A 21,051-nucleotide genomic window follows, 5' to 3' on the forward strand; every position below is an offset into this window, starting at 1 on the left:
GGACGAGAAACTTCCTTACACTCTCCAACTGGGGATCAAACCCGCAACCCAGGTATGTGCCCTGACTGGGAATAGAACCCGTAACATTTTAGTGCACAGGAAGATGCTCAACCAACTGAGCCATTCTGGCTGGGCTGGTTTCTGTAAATTTTGGAAATTACTTGAATTTTCGGAGTCTTACTTGGTAATCCTTCCCCACAACAGAAATAATATTACTTATGAGATAAGGTTCCTGTAACGATCAACTGAGTTAATGGATTTTCGGAAAACAGTGCTTATTAATAAATGTTATACAAGTGTTTTCATCACTTTATAATTTCAAAATGGGTATAAAATGCTTATCAAGCAGATATGCTAAATATTATTTTTATTTAAAAAATGAGAAAATCCTGGAAAGTAAAATAACTTCTGCTAAGGCAATGGCTGAGCTCAGATTAGAACTTAATTTTTCTAGCTAATCTCTTTTTCAAGGATTTCACAGTAAATCTGTCCCTAATCAATCTGGGGGTTTTATGTACAGAAGGGATTTAAGCTGGGGCTGGATGCTGGACATTGGAATCAGAGGGCAGGTACTTACCACCAAATACAGCATAGTGTACATGGAGAAAGAGGCGTGGCCAGAGAAGAAGGACTTCCTGCAAGAGCAAGAGAGGGCCATGAGAGAGCCGTATTCACATTCCCATACACACTTCACTCCTGTCTTCTCTCCCTAGATTGTCACCTTGAGAGCAGCACTATTTGTTTATTTTTGCAGCCCTGATGGTGCTTTGGATGAGTTGTCTGGAACCTTGCAGGTACCCATGAATGAATGAATAAACGAATGAGTGGATGAGTGAATGAATGAACGTACCAATACTATATCATCCTTGTTTATGTGCATATCTATCTCAATCATTTGTGAGTTCCTCAAGAACAAGGACTCCATCGTACTCGCCCATCAAACCCAGAGCCCAGCACTGGGCCTGGCACCTAGGAGATGCTTTGTATATGCTCACTGAACTGCCGGCATCAAACAGGTGCACATAGTGGCCATGGGAGTGGTGCCTCACCTGGCTTCCTGGACTTTGCTGTCATCGCCTCTGCATTTGTAGTTTTGAATGTAGCCCTCAGAGCAGTTGATGAGGCTGAAATCAGGGTTGCAGACGCTCAAGAAATGAGGACGCAGACGTCCTATGGAGACTTTGGCAATGTCTGTGAAGGACTGGCTGATGGCACAGCCAAAGAGGAAGCAACCCACTTGCTTGTAGAGGGCTGCTACGTAGGGATTTCGGATCGTGGACCGGGACTTCTCCTTCAGGTAATAGATCCGGTAGAATTCCCCTGTGATGATCTAAAAGGAAAGCAAGAGGGGAATTAGACAGGATCAAGACCCATCATCAAAACTGATGCTGTAAAGGATATTTAACAACAGAAGAGAATGTTCAGTACATAACTGCAAGTTATAATCTAGGAAAACCCAAGTTCTATTTAGAGGCCTACAGATACAAATATGCATGGGAGGAAAGTTCAAAGTGCTACTAGCATGGACGCTATTTCCCCTGTTCAAGAAAGTCCTGCATAGCCATATAGTACCTTCATAATAAAAATGCACACTCAAATAATGTCATGCAAATATATATTTTAACATAAGAAAGAGATAAATAAGAACTTAGCTATATAAAATACATTCAGATGAAGAAGCAAGAACAGTTAAGAGTGGTCAGGATGTCAGAGGATCGAAGCAAATGTGAGGACTCTGGGATTGGGGTAAAGGATCACCAACAACAATCTAACTCTACAAAGGGCCTCAGCCTTGTGCCAACACTGAGCCACGGTGGGGGTTTCTGTAGTAAAGGGTGAATGCCCCAAGGCCAAGTCCTGAGTTTGAGTCTGAACTCTGCCACATACCTGGTGTCCTTAACTTCTCCAAGCTTCAGTCCCCTCCCTCCAAGAAAGGAGGCGACACACCTTTGCAGAGTTTTTGGCTTACATGTGATAAATAAACTAGGTCATGGAAAGTGATTATTCCATCTTCCTTTTTAGAAGTACGGTAGGATGCAATGAACACTCATTTACAAACCAAGAACTTTTCATACAATGCCCTTCAGTGTTTGTGAATTTTCTCAAGTCCGGTCTGCATTGTCCCTTTGATCCTGAAGGACTCTTCCTTCATCCCTCAATGTCTACTTCATGACACTCAGGGGACATTTATTACTATTAAAAAAAGGAAGAAAAAAAAAAAAAAAGAGCCACCGATCACTGAATCCCTACTTCATACCAGGCATTGCTTTTATATACTTGATTTTGTGAAATCTTCACAACAACCATGATAAATACAATTGAGTCTCAGCGGGGGATGCACTTCAACCGAAGCTGCCTGGTTTTATAGTAAGAATGTGGGGCCAGCGGATTCCCTGTACAATAAATGCCTATGTTGCCTACGCAGCAGAGGACCGATTCTGCTCTGGTGATGAACCAAACCACACAGCCTGCTGCCCTTCTCTTAACTCCGCAGCACAGCCCTGGCCACTTCCTGGTTGCAACCACAGTCCAGGGGGAGCGATATTCAACTCATCACTCACCACAAAGGCCCTTTCACTCTTCCTCACAGGGCAGGAAGATGAGCCACACTTGCCCTTTCAGGGAGCAGAGAGCATGTTCACAACCACAAGGGAAGCAATAGGCTGACATGTCGGGCACTCCTTTCCAAAGTCTCCTGTTATTCTTCCACAGCGGGGGCAGGCGTCAAGGCATGGGGTCTGATCCAAGTCCTCCAGGGCTCCGGAGGCTGGGGATAGGATGGCCATGAAAAAAAGGGGCATGCCAGCTGGGCCAAGGGGCCAACAGGTGCAACAGTGAGAAGATCTACTTCCACAGCTAGCGTTCAGACAGTGACTCTGTGTTTAAAAGCGCTTGCTATTTTTTTTTTTTTTTTTAATGTTTCTTATTGACTTCAGAGAGAGAAAGGGAGAGAGAGAAACATCGATGAGAGAGAAACATAGATGATCGGCAGTCTCCTGCAAGCCCCCTACTGGGGATTTAGCCCACAACCTGGGCATGTGTCCTGACTGGGAATTGAACCAGTGACCTCCTGGTGCATGGGACAATGCTCAACCAACTGAGCCACAGTGGCCGGGCACTACTTATATTTCTAAGTACTACATTTTGGTTTCCCAGATCAGATTCAATGTCATTCTATATTAGAGGGAGACAGTCAAAGGCCAGTCCAGCCAGTCTCCTGGCTTAGCCACCCCCTGAGTGAGCAGGACAGTAGTCTTCACAATTGCCTCATTGCAAAATTGGAAATATCCTCTAAACATTACCGAGAGTCCTTTGATAACACATTGCAAAGATTAAAATCTGAGAAGCATAGCAAGTCAGAAATGAAAGGGTCCATTATACACAGAAGAAACTGAGGTCCAAGCTAACTCACATTTTAAAGATTAGACCCAGGTGTTCCGAGTCCCCACCCAGCATTCTTTCCTACCATTCATGGTCTAATTCCCCTTTTGAACCTGTTTACACTTTTACCCTATGTAACCTTACAGGCTAACAAGTTCCAGATGTTTATAACCGCCATCATGTATTCTAACTCTTATTCTTCTTTATTTATAAGTCATGCTCACGTGACTTTAGACGCAGGGGGAAGAACACCAAAGTAGGAATCAAGGAGCCAAGGTTCAAAAGTCCCTACTCATTGAGTGAATTTGGAATAAGTTAGGCTTTCCATTTGCAAAATGAGGGCACTGGGCTCCATGATTTATTACCTCATAATTGCAATGACATGTATTCTCAACTCTCCTGTGCCACCTCCACCACTACCTCCCAGCCCAGCAAAGGTAATAAGCAGTAGGAAAACAAAGTACTTCCTAGGAGATGACCGCAGGCAAGGAGCGGAAGCAAGGCCCTGTGCACGGTCCCTGCCCTTGGATTGCTCCTGAGGTACCTGAACCATATCACTGTCACAGATTATGGAACTGTTTCTAATTGGCTCAGCTTGAGTGTGATTTCCTGTTTGATGCTGAGAAAGAACATGTGGGTTTCCACGGCAAATTAGTATCTTTTACGTGAATTTACTAATGCATCTCAGGTGAGTCACCTCTCCGCATCAGTCATCTTAGAGAGAAAGGGCTTGATTACAACTCAAAGATTCCTTTCAGGTCTGACATGCCTTCATTATAAAATTTCAGTTTTCCGTGCCCCAGTCTTGCAAACAGTAAATCGCTAATTAAAATGCTTCCTCTAATCATGGGGAGATAAAGGGAACATTTTATGGCACCTCAAATTCCTAATAACAATGTTAATCAGAGCAGCAATCATCCTCATTTCTTTGGCACTTTATAGTTTCATTTAATCTGCAACTCTGTGGAGAAGATATGCCCATTTTACAGATGGTAATATTGAGGCTCTGAGAGCTACTGATTTATCTGCAGGATTAAAAGGAGAGCTCGGATATTCTGACTCCCAAGTTCCAAGACCCACGGCTGACTACATTGAGAAAATTTTATTATTTCTATTGTTATGAAAAACAGTTTCCACTGTACTATAGCAATTGTATATTTTCAAGGATAGGGCCAGGCTGAAGCCATTTAGCAGACACATGACTCCAGGACCACATGGCTTCTGGGCCAGCCCTGACAGATCTTGGAGTTAATGAGCAACAAATTATGTATTTTCTCTCTCCCCTTGTACAGAAGGGTCGGGGAGTCGACAACACAGCCATAAATCATCATTATGAACCAGCCGGACTTGGCTTCTTGTAATCCTAACCCTTAAAAGACCATTTAATGAAATTCGGGCTGTGAATGACGGCCCCGCATACCTCACCTCTGTACAAGAGGCGAAGGCTTAAATTGTTCCCTGACACGTTACACACCTAACTCCGGAGTCCCAGATTTACTGCTTTCGGACTTTATTCATTACTCACAATGTTTTTATTCCTGGTTAATAAAATAAGCTCTTCTCTTCCCCTCCCTCTCCCCCCTACAAAGGCTGTGTCCCCACCCCCAGACTCAGCCCCTGGAGCCCTCAATTCTGCTTCAGTCAGCAAGGTTGTGATATGTAAATTTCACTGCTGAGACAAATGCCTTCAATGTTGATCCCTTTCTGAAGCAGCAAGCAACAGATTCTGGGGGGATGGCAGGCTGCCAGGGGAGCAGAGAACTCTCCCCTACCTGCCTCTTAAAGCACTTGGCACAGAATCTGGAAACTAATAAACTGGAAAGCACTGCAATTAAGCTACGAGGGGACAGAAAGGGATCAGTCCTTGCCTGAGAACGGCTGCAGTTTTCGGGGGAGGTTGTCTCCAACTCTAAGAGGGCCACTCTTCCTGTCTTTCCTGGTGAAAAAGAGCTCAACTGCCCACCTAGTCACAAATATTGAACTGTTCTGGGGAGGAAATTTGGAGAAACATTGGGATAGACTTTCTGGATAGGAGAGAGCCTAGGGTGGTGAGATAGCACTGACTCTGGAGCCAGCAGAACCTTGGTCTGAATCTCATCTCTTAACCTTAGGCAAGTGACTTCATCGCTCAGGATTTGATAGTATCTACCTGGCAGGATGGCGAAGGGGGCTCGAGTGGGCGATATGTCAAATGGCCAGCATGTAGCTGAGGAGCCCTCTGAAAGTTAATTTTCTTCTTCCACTGAAGAAGGGGAAACAGAAAACGAACAAATACTCGTAGAGAATATCTTTTCCCAGATACTTCCAAGGGCTCCTTGGAAGAGAACATTCCAGGAAGTAGTTTAGAAGTACCACCCCTCCAGACACATGTGTATAGATGACGTGGGTTTTGACCATTTTATCTAAGATGACTTTTTCAAGGGAACAAACTGGAAGGCAAGTCTAAACCCAAAGCAGAAAGGGCATACTGTATCGTCTGTTATTTTTTTAAACATTCCACTCTATTTTAAATTATATCAAGAAAAGATCTTTGCAGTGTCTCAAGGATCCCTCTTTTTAGAGATGCAGAACTCGTCTTCTTTCCCTATTGAGTTTGAAGGACCAACTTCCCTATGTTCTGATCTGCTTGAATAATATTTGCATAGCACTTTATCAGCTTACAAAACATTTTCACATCTACTGTGTTATGTGCTTCTCACAACAGCCTGTGAATTACTAAGTTATTACTGACACTTTATAAGTGAGTATGGTGAAGGGCAGAGGGGCCAGTAAGTCAGGCCAGTGAATCATTCTGGGTCAGAAATAAGGAGGTCTGGACCTCCTTGTTCTAGTTTTTATGCTCTGTCTGATGGCATCAAGCTGGCTTTCTCTTAGAAGTCCTAGCAGGCAGCAGCAGCTATGTCTCCAGTGAGATGGATATTGCACCTGGTGAGGACACGTAATCGTCAGGCACTTGGACATCCAAGTCCCAGATCACCACAGAGCAACGAGTTGTTCTTTCACATCTCAGCTGTGTTCATCAATGAACCTCTTTCAGTCCAGAAGAGATTCACTCAACAAGCATTTGATGATGGAGAATACTAAAGGGAGAATCATTTTTCTCAGGCCCAAGGGAAAGGAAACGTAATGTATCCAAGTCCTGCTTCTAAGGATAGAGAGACAAGTGTAGCTGTATTTTCTCTGAAGCTGAATGCTCAATCCACTGTAAGGAATCACAGTATCTTTGTGACTACAAACACTTGATGAAAATTTCCACTTTTTTATTTGCATAGCAAATCAACCTCTTTGGCAGGAGATCAGCACTTCACAGACTCTGAAAGACGATGAGGACATAGATCTATCCAAGGCCACCAGTGGGCTCTAAGGGTAAGTTAAAACTCCAATATCTAGAACACGGACAGCAAAGAGGCCAGATAGAGGCCACAGAAGCCACTCGTAGTTGAAATAGCACTGGCCGCCCTATGCTCACTAGTCACATGAAGAAGGCAGTCTGAAGCATGAAGCCTCATTCTTTTCCCAAAAGTCAAAGACTCGACGAAGCCATGGGTCTCTGAGATGCCTAGCTCTGCCTGTCCATGCAAGAGTCTCCTGGCTGCTCTTTCCCAGCATTGCCTACTGCCCATCTCTTACTCCTTTGTGACATTGACTTTTCTAAGCTTCCTTGAGATAGCACCACTGTTCTTTTCTTCCTATTTCTCAAACACCTTTCTCCTTTTTTCAGTGGCTCCACTTCTGGGTTCTCCCAGATAAATGTGGATCTTCCCTAAGGTTGTTTTCTTGCCTGTCTGCTGTGATCTCAGCTGTTTCAATTATACTTTTGTGAAGAAGACCTCCATTAGGGTGTATCTCTCTCTCCCTCTCTAGTTTCAGATTACACCTTATCCCTATCTGCCCTATTCCAATCTTCAGTAAATCTCCCAACTGGCTATCAAATCAATGTCATTAACCCATCATCCTAAATTGTTCCTCTCATTCCCACTTCTGCCCCAAACCTCACTCTCCCCCATTTCTGCTCAAGATGCCATAAAACATACAACTTCAAAGACATGAAGCCCTAGACTCCTCCATCTTCCTTATGCTCCTGTCACCCAATTCTGCTCATCCTGCTTTTGCAAGGCGACTCACACACCGTGTTTTTCTCTCTCTTCTCCTTGCATTGCCTGTAGTTCAGGTCTCATGTTTATCTGGGTTGGAAAATAGACCAAACTAGCTTAAAATACTTTTCATCAATCTCTAGCCAATTAATTGCAGGAAAAACTCTTCAGCATTCAAGGAATTTCACAATCTTGCTGTCATCTTTTCCTATCTTATCTTTGTCTACTCCCTTATCGGTTATTTCTCCAGCCAAGCAGGTCTATTGTTTAGTCTCTACCATCCTTGACGCAACCCTCTGCCTGGAATGTCAGGATCTCTGATGAAAGTTCTGACCATCTTTCAAAGTAGAGCTCAAGTGCCAACTGGTATACAAGGTTATAGTTCTGGCTCTTTTACGTAAGGGTCTTGCACAACTGACCTGAGAAGTCTCAGTTTCCTTATGTATAAAAACAAGCATGTTGCGGTACCAACAGCTCAAGGGCTGTTGTGATAATTAAATGCGTGAAGTTACTCAATGAATCATGATGCTGATGAAGTCCTCGCCAATGAAAATAACCTTCAGCGATCTTCCTCTGAACTCTTGTAGCGCCTCAGACCATTTATAGCATTTGGCCTATTTTGTCCTTGAAGCTCTCACTCCTCTGAAGCCCAGCACCCTGCACTGTCCTGAGTCTCTTCTTATTCTCTGAACAATTCTTTATCTCCTTGGGAGTCTAACAGTATAGTCAGTCTTGTACTTGCCCTGCTTCTCTTTTAGACCATAAGCTTTGAGGACAATATTGTCTTATACATCAGCTTCTAGGCGAAGCTGCCTATCACATGCCTGCTTGTTCCAGGGGAGGTCTCGCCAAGTATGTACCTATCACCTCCTGCACAAACCACTTCCTATAGAACACTATCACACAGTGTCAATCTTAGACAGCCACCTGCCTGGTGGTCTCAATGTTTTGTCTTCCTCCATATACTGGGCTCTCCAAGCCCCAGGTCTAAAAGTTTTGGCAGCTCACTAAATAAAAAGCACTCTGCAGAGCACTGAGCGGGCCTTCCATAAACGTCAGTGCAAGTGCTGGGCTTTGGAGTCAGACAGATCTGGGTTTTAATTCCCCCACTCACTAAGCGGAGAAACCTTACACTGGTCACGTCACCCTTGTAAGCGTCAGCACACTCCCTCCCTCATTGTAAGTGGGGTAAATAATACCTATCTCAGGCAGCTGTTGAAGAGGATTTAAGATAAGGCATCTTAGTTTCTGGCCCATTATATAGCTGGCCAATGTTATCCAACTCTCTACCCCACCCCCTAATATACCCTGACTCACAGGAACAGACTTTTCAGCCGCTTAAGCATTATCACTTAAAATGAAGAAAATTGTCACCTTCATAGTAGATACCTTTTCAAACAGTCATTAACCCCTCAGACCTCTGCATAACCAAGGAAGAACTAACTGCACAGCTCTCCCTTCTTCCAATGCAGGAGTGGGGCGGTGGGGAAAGGGAACAAATTACAGTAAATCCTAATCGCCATGCCTGTTTTTGTTAAATCGCAAATAGATGCCCCCACCCACCACCCCTCCAGGGATAAGAAGGCCTCAGAAGAACGCCACAGCCATCTGATCAGGGGATGACACAGTTGAAGGATTAATGTGGCTGCTCTCTGTTGGTGGTCTTGGTAATTGTACAGATGCAGTGGATTGTAAACTGGGGGACGGGGTCTCCCACTAAGGCAGCGCCGGGCCAGCACGGCTTCACTTTTTTTTTCTTTCAGAGTTGAAAACACGACTAACCTTTAATGAGGAGGCAATCCTGGGGAACCTTGTTTTCTTGGCAGTGCTTTCTCAGATAAAGGGAGATGGGGGTGGGGAGGAAGTAATGAAGTCCAGATGTAGGCACACTGAAGCCTGATCCTGAATAAACAAGTCTTGGAGGAATTAAGCTCTTCTTCATGTCTCTCCAGCAAGAAATGCTCATGTGGCACAGAGCATGTTCTGTGTGCATCGTGGACCATACAGGGAAGCAAATAGGCCACTTCTCCCAGCTCCAGACATCTCCTGACATCTTTTGACCCAATAGTTTCTTATTTTCTGCCTCAAATGCATGGCCTCCTGTGATTTTCACAAACATATACTGGCCATCAAAGTCTGTGCCTGGTGCTAGCAATATACAATCAAACCAGACTGGTCCATATCCTGATGCAGATACCAGGGTACGCAGGAAACAGACAAGTCAATAGACGTGACACTTCAACACCGTAACCGTAAAGATAGAGGTGGGCCCAGGGGCCTGGGGGACCTTTGGAAGGTGGGGAAAGACAGCCAAGGAATGGTTGCTGAAGAAGGAAATGTCTGCGTGGTGTTTGTTTAGTACCGACCATGTGCAAGAGGAAAAGGCCTGGTCTCTGCCTCCCAGGAACCTATTACCTAGCTGGGGAGACAAGACACGGACACAAATCACATTACAAGGCAATGTGTATTGGAGAGGCTATTTATCTGCTTGAGGTGGGGCAGCTTGTAGCAGTTTAGTGATGAGAGAAACCACCCAGCTGGTTGGGATAAGGTTCACCACTGTGTCCCCAGCACCTGCTACACCATGGGTGTTTGATAAGTAAGGTGGGCAGGCTTTAGGAGACAGCCATGGTGTCATTATTTCTACAAAAAGCCTTGGCCTTAGCGTCAGAGGACTCCTGTTCTGACCCTCCCACTAACCAGTTATAGGAAAGCCACCTCCTATCCTTGGGCCTCAGTTGCCTAAGCCATAAGAATCTAAGAGGACTGCCAGGTACACACGAGAGAATGTGCACATAAAGGCCACTTTGTACACTCTATGACACAGACATGAAAAGAATGATTCTCACTGAGGACACACATAATCCCACTTGTCTTGACCCCCACCCCCCAAACAAGCCATGGAGTTGGTGAACTTCTGTCAACAACTTACAGAAAAGGAAGGCATAGCTCTTTCCCAAGGGAGTCAATGGCTTTGCCTGAGGTTGAAGGATAAGTAACAGAATAAGTAAGCACAGAGGTTGGGACATGGACCTAAGTGAGGTGATGACCAAGTCTGAGCTTTTTCTCCAAGATTATCACAGAGGATTAGATTCACTGGGATATAAGAGGAAAGTAGCCGTTTTATGGCTTGGGAGACAAGGGGATTCACCCATGCATCAACTCCAAGATATTAAGGATCTACATAAACCCCTTGCAGGGCTTGACCAAGGCAATCCCTGATCCCATGTTTATTTTAAAAGAATACTGAGCATTTTTTCCATGTTAAAATCTTTGCCCATAATACTCTTCACAGCATACGGCCAGGCAACATGACAGGAGGCTGATAGGAGATGATGTTTTACTCTTTGCTCCTAATCTCACTGCTGCTAGAGCCATTAAGTCTTTATAAGGCAGGGATAGAATCCACTGCTTTGTGTATTTGGAAGGAATTCCCATCATGCTAATTCCAGAACCTGAGGTACATCTGAAAAAGAGGTCAATGTGACTCGATTTTTCCCGCTCTCCTGCCACAGAAGGGTGTCTGCTTTCTGCATAACTTCTGCCGATCTCCACCACTGCCGTTCCGTTGGTTATGGGCACATTCAAACTGAAGCAAGGGCACCCCGTCGGCCAAGGCTTCCCTTGTTATTTGACACAAACCTGACATTTGGCAGAGCAGGAGGATTAGGTTTCCAGCTCTGAGTGCCCAGCTGCCACCCCTGACTGTCACCCGTGCCCTCTGACCAGAAGCAGATTCTGGATGGAGCCAGCCGGCCTCCAGGACTGGCCATAAAGGGAAAGTGGGAAACAGGTTACTGTTGTTGTTTAATTTAAGTTGTATAGCTTTTCCAGAAATGAGTCTATTAAAGTGAATGATTCACTTTTCTTTATTTGTATTTCTTTTTCCCCATCATCATTTATCCTCCATACCCTCTTCCACCTCCACCCACTCCCCCCTCCACCCCAAACACCACACTGTGGTCCGTGTTGATTCACTTTTCCTCTGAGGTCTTTGCTTTGACTTTTTTCCATGAGGACTCTGGCACTTAATGGCAGGTAAACAGCCCCACTTAGGAGCCCACATCTCACACCACCCCTCTCCCCCCACCCCCAGCTGACATGCAAGGGCAGCTGGGTCAGGAGGGAAAGGTCCTTGGGCAAAGAGCAGAGGAGCAATAGTCATGAGACCTGGGTTCTAGTTCATTAACTACAAGGAAAGAGCAGGAAATCAGAGTCCAAATGCAGATATTTCTTTCCTGATTCTGTTTCTACCAGATACAGGGTCTTGGCTAAGTCACTTCACCATTCTTTGAATCTGTTTACTCATCCTATACAATAAAGAGGTAATATGCAAATTGACCATCACTCCAACACAAAGATGGCTGCCCCCATGTGGTCAAAGATGGCCATCCCCATGTGGACACAAGATGGCCGCCACAAGATGGCCGGCAGGGGAGGGCAGTTGTGGGTGATCAGGCCAGCAGGGGAGGGCAGTTAGGGGTGACCAGGCTGGCAAGGGAGGGCAGTTAGGGGTGACTGAACCAGCAGGGGAGGGCAGTTAGGGGCAATCGGGTCGGCAGGGGAGCAGTTAGGCGTCGATCAGGCTGGCAGGGGAGTGGTTAGGGGGTGATTAGGCTGGCAGGCAGAAGCAGTTAGGGGCAATCAGGCAGGCAGGCAGAAGCGGTTAGGGGCAATCAGGCAGGCAGGCGATCGGTTGGGAGCCAGCAGTCCTGGATTGTGAGAGGGATGTCCGACTGCCCGTTTAGGCCCAATCCCAATGGGCAGTCAGACATTCCTCGAGGGGTCCCAGATTGGAGAGGGTGCAGGCTGAGCTGAGGGACACACCGCCTCCCCCCCCCCCTCCCCCCCCCCCCCCCCCCCGTGCACGAATTTCGTGCTCCGGGCCTCTAGTTTATAATAAAAATAATTGACATTTATTGAATATATGGTAGGTGCTGGGCACTGAGTTACTTTACATACATTAGCTCCTTTAATTCTGAAAACCTTAATAAGTAGGCATATAATCTCCATTTAAGAGATGAGCCTACTGAGACTCAATGAGGCTCAACTTGCTACTGTTCCACAGCAGGGGATCTCAGATGTGCACCAGAGCTTATGCCTTTAATCGCATCCTAAACTAAGAACCATAAGAATACCTAGCTCTCGGGGACTCTGTGAGGAGGATGAAATGCTTGAACATGGGCCACAGGTTTTTATGGCAGACAGCAGGACCTGACGAAAGATCATTATTGCAGTACTAGTGTTTGCTTGCCTGGTCTTTCTCAGAACTACAGGAAAGCACTATCCAAACCTATTTTGCTCATGTTGCATGAACGGTTCAGCAATGATATTGCTTATCCTACAACCAAGACCACAGCACATGACTATTTCAAGGAAACGGGGGAGGCCAGGGAGCATTTATAATTTAAACATTGACATGACATGAAGAGACAGGCCAGTCACAATGAAGCTCTTAAAAACAGAGTGTTCATGGAAATGCTAGCATCTGTAAGGTGGAAGGGACGGTCTTGGCAAACAGCAGGGAAGATTTGCTGGAGGAAGCATGGATCTTGCAAAAGCTGCTTTAGCACCCTGGGTTCATCTGGCCTGCTGTTACAAAGCGCATTCCCACAAATGACAGCATTTGATTCTTAGGGAAATCCCCACCAGGGAATTCAAACACCATTCACATTTTACAGATGAAGAAAAAGGAGGCTAGAGAAACCAGAGATTCGCCTCATTCACATAGTCAGTGGGTGCCGGGGCCTCTGAAAAGTGTCTCTTTCCACAGCGCTGTGTCCAGGAGCATCTCGCTAGGCAAGCCAGTCATAATCACATGTGCTATTCTTATCGTCATCATTCCCTGGTTACAGTCGGCCTCCTAAAAGCATTCAATTAACTGATCCTCCAAGAGTCAAAAACACCTGTTCAAACCTTGATTCAATTATTTGCCTTCTATAACAAACATCTTTTCCAGGAAAAGCCATTCTTCCTTGAGAACTCAATCCCACACTGTCAATTATGAACAAATAGTAAAATCAGATTTTAAATTCTTCATTTTCTGAACACAAAGATCCTTAAGTCCACCTTTTGAGAAACTACTGCAGTTGCCAAATGGACTGTTTTTCTTTTAAAGGTTGGAAAGAATTCTACTAGCCTCCCTTCCCCCTCCCCAATTTCAAACTGTTGATTGTGTGCCTGGTTTATGATGTTATTAAAAAACAAAGAGGGGTCTCAAAGTTTACAACCAACCCCCAGAGTGGGGAAGTCAAAAGAAAAACTTTATGAAATGTGGTTCATGTACCATCAGCAGCTTACATTGGATCCAAAGTAGGCAAGACTAGCCAACTGCCTATCCCCTTGAGCAGTTTATTTGGAATAGACAACCTCCATTCCAAAATCAAGTCTGGAAGATGGAAAGAGGGCTTTGAAATAAGCCAGGGATAGGTATGAACCCCAACTTGTATGAGCTGTAGACTTTGAGCTCATCATTTAACCCTTTAGACCTTCTGATTTTCCATTTGTATAATGGGGATAATGGCACTTATTTCACATGTAGTATTTTTAATATTAGCTTCCTTTTTCTTGACTTGCTCAAACAGGCCAAAGATAAGCTTCCTGGCTATGGCTAAGACACAGATGACTCAAGAATCTGTGAGAAAGAATTTATGATCTTGGCGGACATGATGTTTATTTATGGGTTTCATCCACATGGCTAAGGTTCAGGAGCAAAGAACAAACTTAGAAGAATACTGGAGATGTGGAATGGACAGCTGTGAAAAATGTATGACTCACAAATTATAAGACTGGATCACAATCAATTACTCTTTCCCTCACATGCCCCAACTGGATAGATCTAAAACTCAGTGGTCACCTTCCAAGTAGAGCCCAGATAGGCCATACCCCAATTTGCATGAAGCTACCATTGCTCAAGATAATTGTTAAATCTTGTTCAAGTCCGGTAGCACATCGCTGCATCCTCAATGAGGACTTTTTCCTCCACGGGACGATCCAGATGTAAGTCTGAACTTTATACCTGCATATGAGTAACCTGCTCAGCAGTTAAGAGTTTGCAAAGTATTTCAATATTCATGATCTCTTTTACCCCTCCATGCTATGCTAGGAAGCAAGATGATCATCCTTGGTTTTAAAGGTGTAGCTCATTGGTAGAGGTCTAACACCGAGGTCTCTAGATTCCAAGTCTCATCTTACTTTCACTCTGATACCACAGCCACTGGATGGGAGAGAACTGAACAATATGTCAGAGAATGCCAGCAGCATTGTCACTGTTACAGCAGCACAGCAATGACACGAAAGGAACCCAGAAAATGCCTGTGTTATCTGACAAGGCATTTCCCCCTCCTCTGAGAATCAGAGCTCAGATTCTGGGTTAAGGGACAATTACGTTAAAATCCCAACCCTACCACTTATTAACCAAGTGATCTTGGGCAAATTACTTTTACTCTGTGGACCTCAGTTTCTTAATATGTAGGAGAGAGATAAGAACAATATCTAGACTTCATTGGATAGTTGTGAGGATGCTGCATGCAAAGTATTTTAGCAGGGTGTTTAGCATACTTTTATAATACTTTTAGTATACAGTAAGTCCTCACCATAGGCTCCGTGATTTTGAGCAAAATGACATAAACAAATTTTACCACAGGCTCATTGATGTAAACAAGAATTCCTATGGCATCTCACCAATGCTATAATGAAAAGACGCTGAATGAAATTGTTATTCGAAGAGCTGCTGCATATGTATGTGTGTATGTATTTAGTATTTTAAAATACCTTTAATAATGGTATTAACTGCACTACAGAAATAGTGCTAATCAAGTGAAATTCTGATTGATCTGCCAAGGCTCTGCTGACGCAGGTATTCTACAGGGGAAGTGAGACGGTGAGCACAGCAGTCTGCGCACTTACCGCAAGGATGGCGATGACGATCCCCACGGCGCAAAGCACTGCATCATTTATTGTCTCACCAGTTTTCAGAGGATACTTGATGCTGTCATCGTTGCAGTAGAACCCTCGGTGGTAAGGCTTGATGGTGCTGGTCTCAATGATCAGGAAGGGCAGGCCCGCTGGTCAGGATGGAACCATCGCACATACCAGGAAAAACAAAACAAAACGAGGGGAAAACATCAGTGCAATGTGGTTCAAGAATGACTACAGCAAAGACCACCCCAAATGACAACACTGTCAGTGATATTAACTCCTTGAGAACTTCCACTCCACACATCCCCTCTCCTCTTTTCCTCATCCCTCGTGTCTAAGGGCACAGGGGAAGGCAGTGGGAGAGCCAGAGCGGCGCATCCCCACTGCTCTACAGCATCCTGCTAAAAGTTAACCCCCAATTTGTACTAATGACTAACACAGCCCACATCTAATGATGTCTCATTATGCCTTCAAGTACATTCTTCTCCCATCTTAACCATTTCCCCTTTGAGAAGTGCATCCTAAGGCTGTGGAGCAGGGAGTCATGAAGGCCTGGGGTCAGATACCTTGAATTTGAACCCCAGATCCACCACTTCCTGGTAGTAGGACTTCTGGTTCTCACGCTACCTTCCTGGGCCTCAGTTTGTCCATATATCAAAGGCCCGTGGTGATGACTAAGGGAGGAAAAAGCACAGGGAATTGCTAGCACAGTGCCTGGCACACAGTAGCTGTTCAATGAATACCACTTTCTGTCCTTTTCTTTCACTGTTCAAAGAGTCATTGAGAAGATGAAGCAGAGCTGAGCTGGCCCCACTGCCCTCGGACCTGGACAGCACCCAAGGGCACCTGAGAGCACCAAGCTGCTAGTGCAGCTGCTGCCGGTTTAATCAGTGGCCAGCTCAGATGCCGTTCTCTTAAAGGTCATGGCAAATGGATGCCATCACCCGCCAGGAAAAAGTTCCTCATAGCCCTCAAGTAAAGGGTGAAAGGTCACAATATTTCTTGCCTCAACACAGCAACAGCCTCTAAATCAGTCCCCTGGCCTTCACTGCCTCTTACACATTGCCTCGCTAAAGCCTCTTCAGAGGTTCCTCGTTGCACAGGACGAGATAAGGTATGGCCTGCAGTTACCCATGACCTGAGCCTCCCCTCTCCAGATCAGGGTCTCCTGCCCCACTCCCATCCTACAAGGAAACTATACTCAGAGACACTTATCCTGCTGCAGGCTCTTTTCTGAGACCAGAAGACATATTTCTCCCCTAGCACCCAAGTTCAACACCAAGCCCCAATGCCACCCCACAATGTAATGTAAAAGGCGAGTCACTGAATGTCAGGACTAGGGAAGACCACGAAAAACAGCGGGTTAATGGCCACAGACACCGCTGATGTGCACACACAATGTGTAAGATACTTTACGTCCATTTTTGCATCGAATCTTTCAACAATCCTGAGAGGTCATTTTAAAGCATCATTTAAGCATGACTATCGCTCATTTTCAAGTGGGAAAAAAAGAGATTCAGAGAGACTATTTAGCTCACTCAGAGTCTCTTAGTCCACCCCCAAATGCCTAAATCCCGAATTTTACTTTGCAAATTGGATTTATCCCAATGTGAATTTCATTAGCTAAAAAAAATCCCAAGATAAGCTGTTGTTGAAAAGATAAAATTCCATTGTCATGTTTTTCAAAAAGAATAAAATTCATGTCACGTTGCTCAAGGGCCTAGACCACCTCTTCAAAAAAAAAAAAAAGAAAAAAGAAAAAAATGTACCATGAACTCCACAATTTTTCAATTACTTCGGTCCAGACCGGCAGCGATAAAAATGTTCACTTTCTAAAAAGTGTATTTATGTATCACTGTGCATACACGCATGGATTTATTTGGTTTTATTCTTTGGATTTATTTGAATTCTACGGCTATTTATTTTGTGACCCCTAACTGCTTCCTGCTAGAACAACAATTTACTTTATCAAATTCATACTAGTGCTTTGAAAAGAAAGAACAGCAACACACCACAAGCATTGTGCCTGACCTTCTCAAAGTCAACACAGAGGGGCCCTGAAGGCAATAACCATCAGCCCTTGAAACTCAGTCTGAGAGCAAAGGAGTAAACGGAGCAAGGGAGGCGGCAGATAAACGCGCTGGCTTAGAAATGGCAACAGCAATTAGCTGATCTTTCGGGGTTGCGGAGCTGGGAGGGAAAGCTATCACCTGGGCTTGAGCCATCTTCATTCCACTGCCTAAACATTTTGAAATGTGACCAACTTGGCTACGAAAAGTCGCTGAGAAGCCAGCTGTATGATATTAATAGTCCACTTTTAAGTTCCACCCATCGTGATAAAATCATTCAGCTTGGTGTCCGTGCACAGCCGCAGCCTCTGTGGTGCCTGGGAGCCAAAACATTGCTAATAAACTCAGGTAGGGAACAGACCCTGAGTTCCTTAAATGTGTGCTGCCCTCTCAGGCCCCCAGCTTCTATTTTTAATGGCGTTCACATGATAGGCCTGTAAAACATGTGTTTCTAAGGACAATAAAACACATATAAAAGGGCTGTGGAGTGAGACAGAACTGGGTTAATGATCTCAGCTCTGCTCCCTTCTACTTGAACAAGCTATTTCACATCTCCAAAAGCCCTGCTCATCTGTTCAATGGGAAGAATGACATCTAGCTTTGGGATAGCTGGGATGATGACTACGGTAATGTAGTCATTCATTCATTCATTTATACAAATATATATTGAGTCTTTAGTATGTATAGTAACTACAGGGAGTACAAAGATGACACAAGCCCTGCCCTCAGGGAGCTTATGATCCAGAAGGGGAAGGCGCATCTGCTCCATTAAAATCGGAACGGGATGTTGCTTCAGTTGGGAGGCACCAGGCCACAGCATTGGTAATGTGAGCACAGTCTGGCACATGCTAGGGACCCTCAGTAAATGTTAAAAGGAAGAAGGGGAAATGTCCCACAGAGAAGGTTAGGAAAGAAAATGTCCGGTCAGTGCCTTTGCCCTCCTAACCGGGGAGCAATCCAAACCCTTTCTTCCTCCCTTGTTCAAGGCCTGGGGAGGGTTTCCGCTTCTGATTATGTAGAGGATGACCACAAACAGACAAGAAGTTGGATCTGAATATGTTCTGTTTGTATTCTTGAAAGGCACTGAAACAGCACTGAGGAAACCCAATGGCTTTTTTTTTTTTTTTTGGTCTCCCCTACCAACTGTGGTCTGAGAGGGGGGTGATGCCAGTCAAATCTTTGTTTCAGGAAAAGAGTACCCTCAGATTTCTTCAGTGGATGGGAAAAGCATAAACACTTTCCCCAGTGGGGCAACTAGTTCTCAAGAGATATATCACCCTGCCTTCCCTCTCCAGAACACAGAGAAGAGGCTAGTTTTTTTTCCCCAAAGCAGGATCTCCATTTCCAACTTGGCACCCCCTTTACTACCAACCACTACAGTGCCTGATCATTTCATTTCAAGAAAATTCCCATTAATTGCCACTGGGAATCTAAAGGTGAATACATCACAGGACTTGTCCTCAAGAGGTTCGTGGTATTGTAAGAAAGACACAAAAACAAATGCACTAAAATATTCCTAACGTGTGACTGACATGTAGACTATGGCGAGGACACAAAAGACTACGCTGCTATGGATACTAAAGATGGCCCACGGCTGACGGGAGGCTTGAGTTGACCTTATATGAGCAAGAGAGTTCTGGGGTCCAGAGGCTAAGTACACTCATGAGAACTCAGTGTAGTTTAGGGATTCCAATAAGGCAATCAACAAAACTGATGGCCATTATGAAAAAACAATTTTAAATTTAGCTACAGAGCTGGAAGAGATACATAAGTAAACACTGAAAGGAAGAAAGGGAAAAATAGCATGAAGAACAGTAATAATAGCTAACAGTTAATAAACAACAATTACGTGCCCTCACTGTGCTGAGGACCGTCACATAAACACTGCAGTCTGACAACCCTGGCTGCCTATAATGTTCTAGGTACTGATGGGGCTGCTGAGATGAAGGAATTCACATCTCAGCCATCAGGTAGACCACGAGCTAATGGGAAAAACAGTTATGAAAACTAACACATTAGGGCCTTGACTGGGTAGTTCAGTTGGTTAGAGCACTGTCCCGATACACCAAGGTTGTGGGTTTGATATCCGGTCAGGGCACATACAAGAATCAACCAATGAATGCATAAATAAGTGGAAAAACAAATGTCTTTCTCTCTCTCTCAAAACAAACAAACAAACAAAAAACTAATCTATTAGTAGTCATCTCCAAATGGTAAATTACAGATACTTTTGCTTTTTGTTGTTCCTGTTGGATGTATTTTCTAAATGTATCACAATAAATACACATTTGTTCTAAAGTAAAAAAGTTATTTCTAAAGAAAAAGAAACTAACACGTTAAGTCACCTTAAGGTTCAAAGGGATTAAAGTGACTTACCAGCCACTGTGCAAGTCCATAGTGGAGTTGAACGGGGCTCAAATGATCTGACTCCTAAGTGCTTTCTAAAGCAAGTGAGTCACTTAAAACAGAGAAGGAAGCACCTATGAGTATTAATAAGTTAAATAAAACTCAGCAAACCTCCTGACCTTTGAAGAAAAATAATGGTTTGGAACAGTCAAGGCAACAGCACTGGATACTGTCCACTGAACATTCACCATGTACCCCATGTGCTCAAGATCTAATTTAATTGAAACTCTGGAGCCAATATCCCAGAACTTAGATTTATCTATAATGAAAGGTAGATTACCAGCTTTTTGCAAAGCAGAACCAAAAGTGTGTACACACACACACACACACACACACACACACACACACACCATCTGGTGACTCCAGACCCAGACTCAAGTATTTCTCCTTCTTTTAATCAAGGATCAATTAACTTCCTATACCTCCAGGGACCTCTTGGGATGTGTAAGCTGCAGAGAAGGCGAAATACGAACTCACTGACAAACACTTAATGGGCAGAAAATCAAAGCATGAAGAAAGGCCCCTGTGTTGGGTTCGGGCCTTTGAAACTTCTTGGGCTTTGAAAAACTAACACTCGGGAAGGTTGGGTGGTTGGGAGTGGAGTGTAAAAAAAAACAGAGGATAAGTTTTCGTGGCCCACCCATTGATAAAGTCATGTGGGAAGTGTTACCAAAGTGACCCAGCCCGTGAGCCCTGCTCCCCTCAGCCACAGCTTCGCGTTTGCACAAAATTAAACACAGCCTCCTGCTCCCAGTGCTTGTTAGAAAGCCCTGGGTGTGGGTAGGGAAAGAGTGGGGGTCGGAGACGGAATGAGAAGTCTTTGCACTTTAGCATGACCCAAATCAAAGCATTAGGGAGGGGCTTCCCATGTCTCCTATATCCCCAGTCCTTCCAGTGCCTTTTCCAGAGCTGTCCAACTTTCCACTTCTCCCGATCTGTATTTACCTTAAAATAAGCAAAGTCCAGGGTCTGTGATAGTAATAATTAAACTCACATCTGCAGAAAGCCCACACACCTACCCATAAAATAATACCAAATGCACAATATGTGCATACTGGTAAGTATCAAACAGAGTAAGTTGCTCTAATCAGGCAGCTATTAGGACTCTGTGACAGGAATTTACCCATCTTACCTACACTATAGAGTTCTGCTCATTTTACAAATGAATAATTGAGGTTTAG

General features: G+C 44.5%; 1 protein-coding gene across 2 annotated transcripts in view; it reads right to left on the reverse strand.

Moving 5' to 3' along the window:
* Nucleotides 1–21,051, reverse strand: part of PLPP3 (phospholipid phosphatase 3) — a 77,808-nt gene that overhangs the window by 20,623 nt on the left and 36,134 nt on the right. For both annotated transcript variants that reach the window (XR_008556926.1, XM_008139359.3), the window contains exons 2-4: nt 15,384–15,541; nt 1,050–1,330; nt 578–635 (exon numbers count right to left, since the gene is read on the reverse strand). Coding sequence is in view for 1 of the 2 variants with exons in the window: in XM_008139359.3 (XP_008137581.1) it covers nt 578–635; nt 1,050–1,330; nt 15,384–15,541 (497 nt within the window). In the remaining variant the exon portion in view is untranslated. The remainder of the gene's footprint in view (nt 1–577; nt 636–1,049; nt 1,331–15,383; nt 15,542–21,051) is intronic.

Source organism: Eptesicus fuscus, chromosome 9 (genome assembly GCF_027574615.1).
Source record: "Eptesicus fuscus isolate TK198812 chromosome 9, DD_ASM_mEF_20220401, whole genome shotgun sequence".
Taxonomy (NCBI): domain Eukaryota; kingdom Metazoa; phylum Chordata; class Mammalia; order Chiroptera; family Vespertilionidae; genus Eptesicus; species Eptesicus fuscus.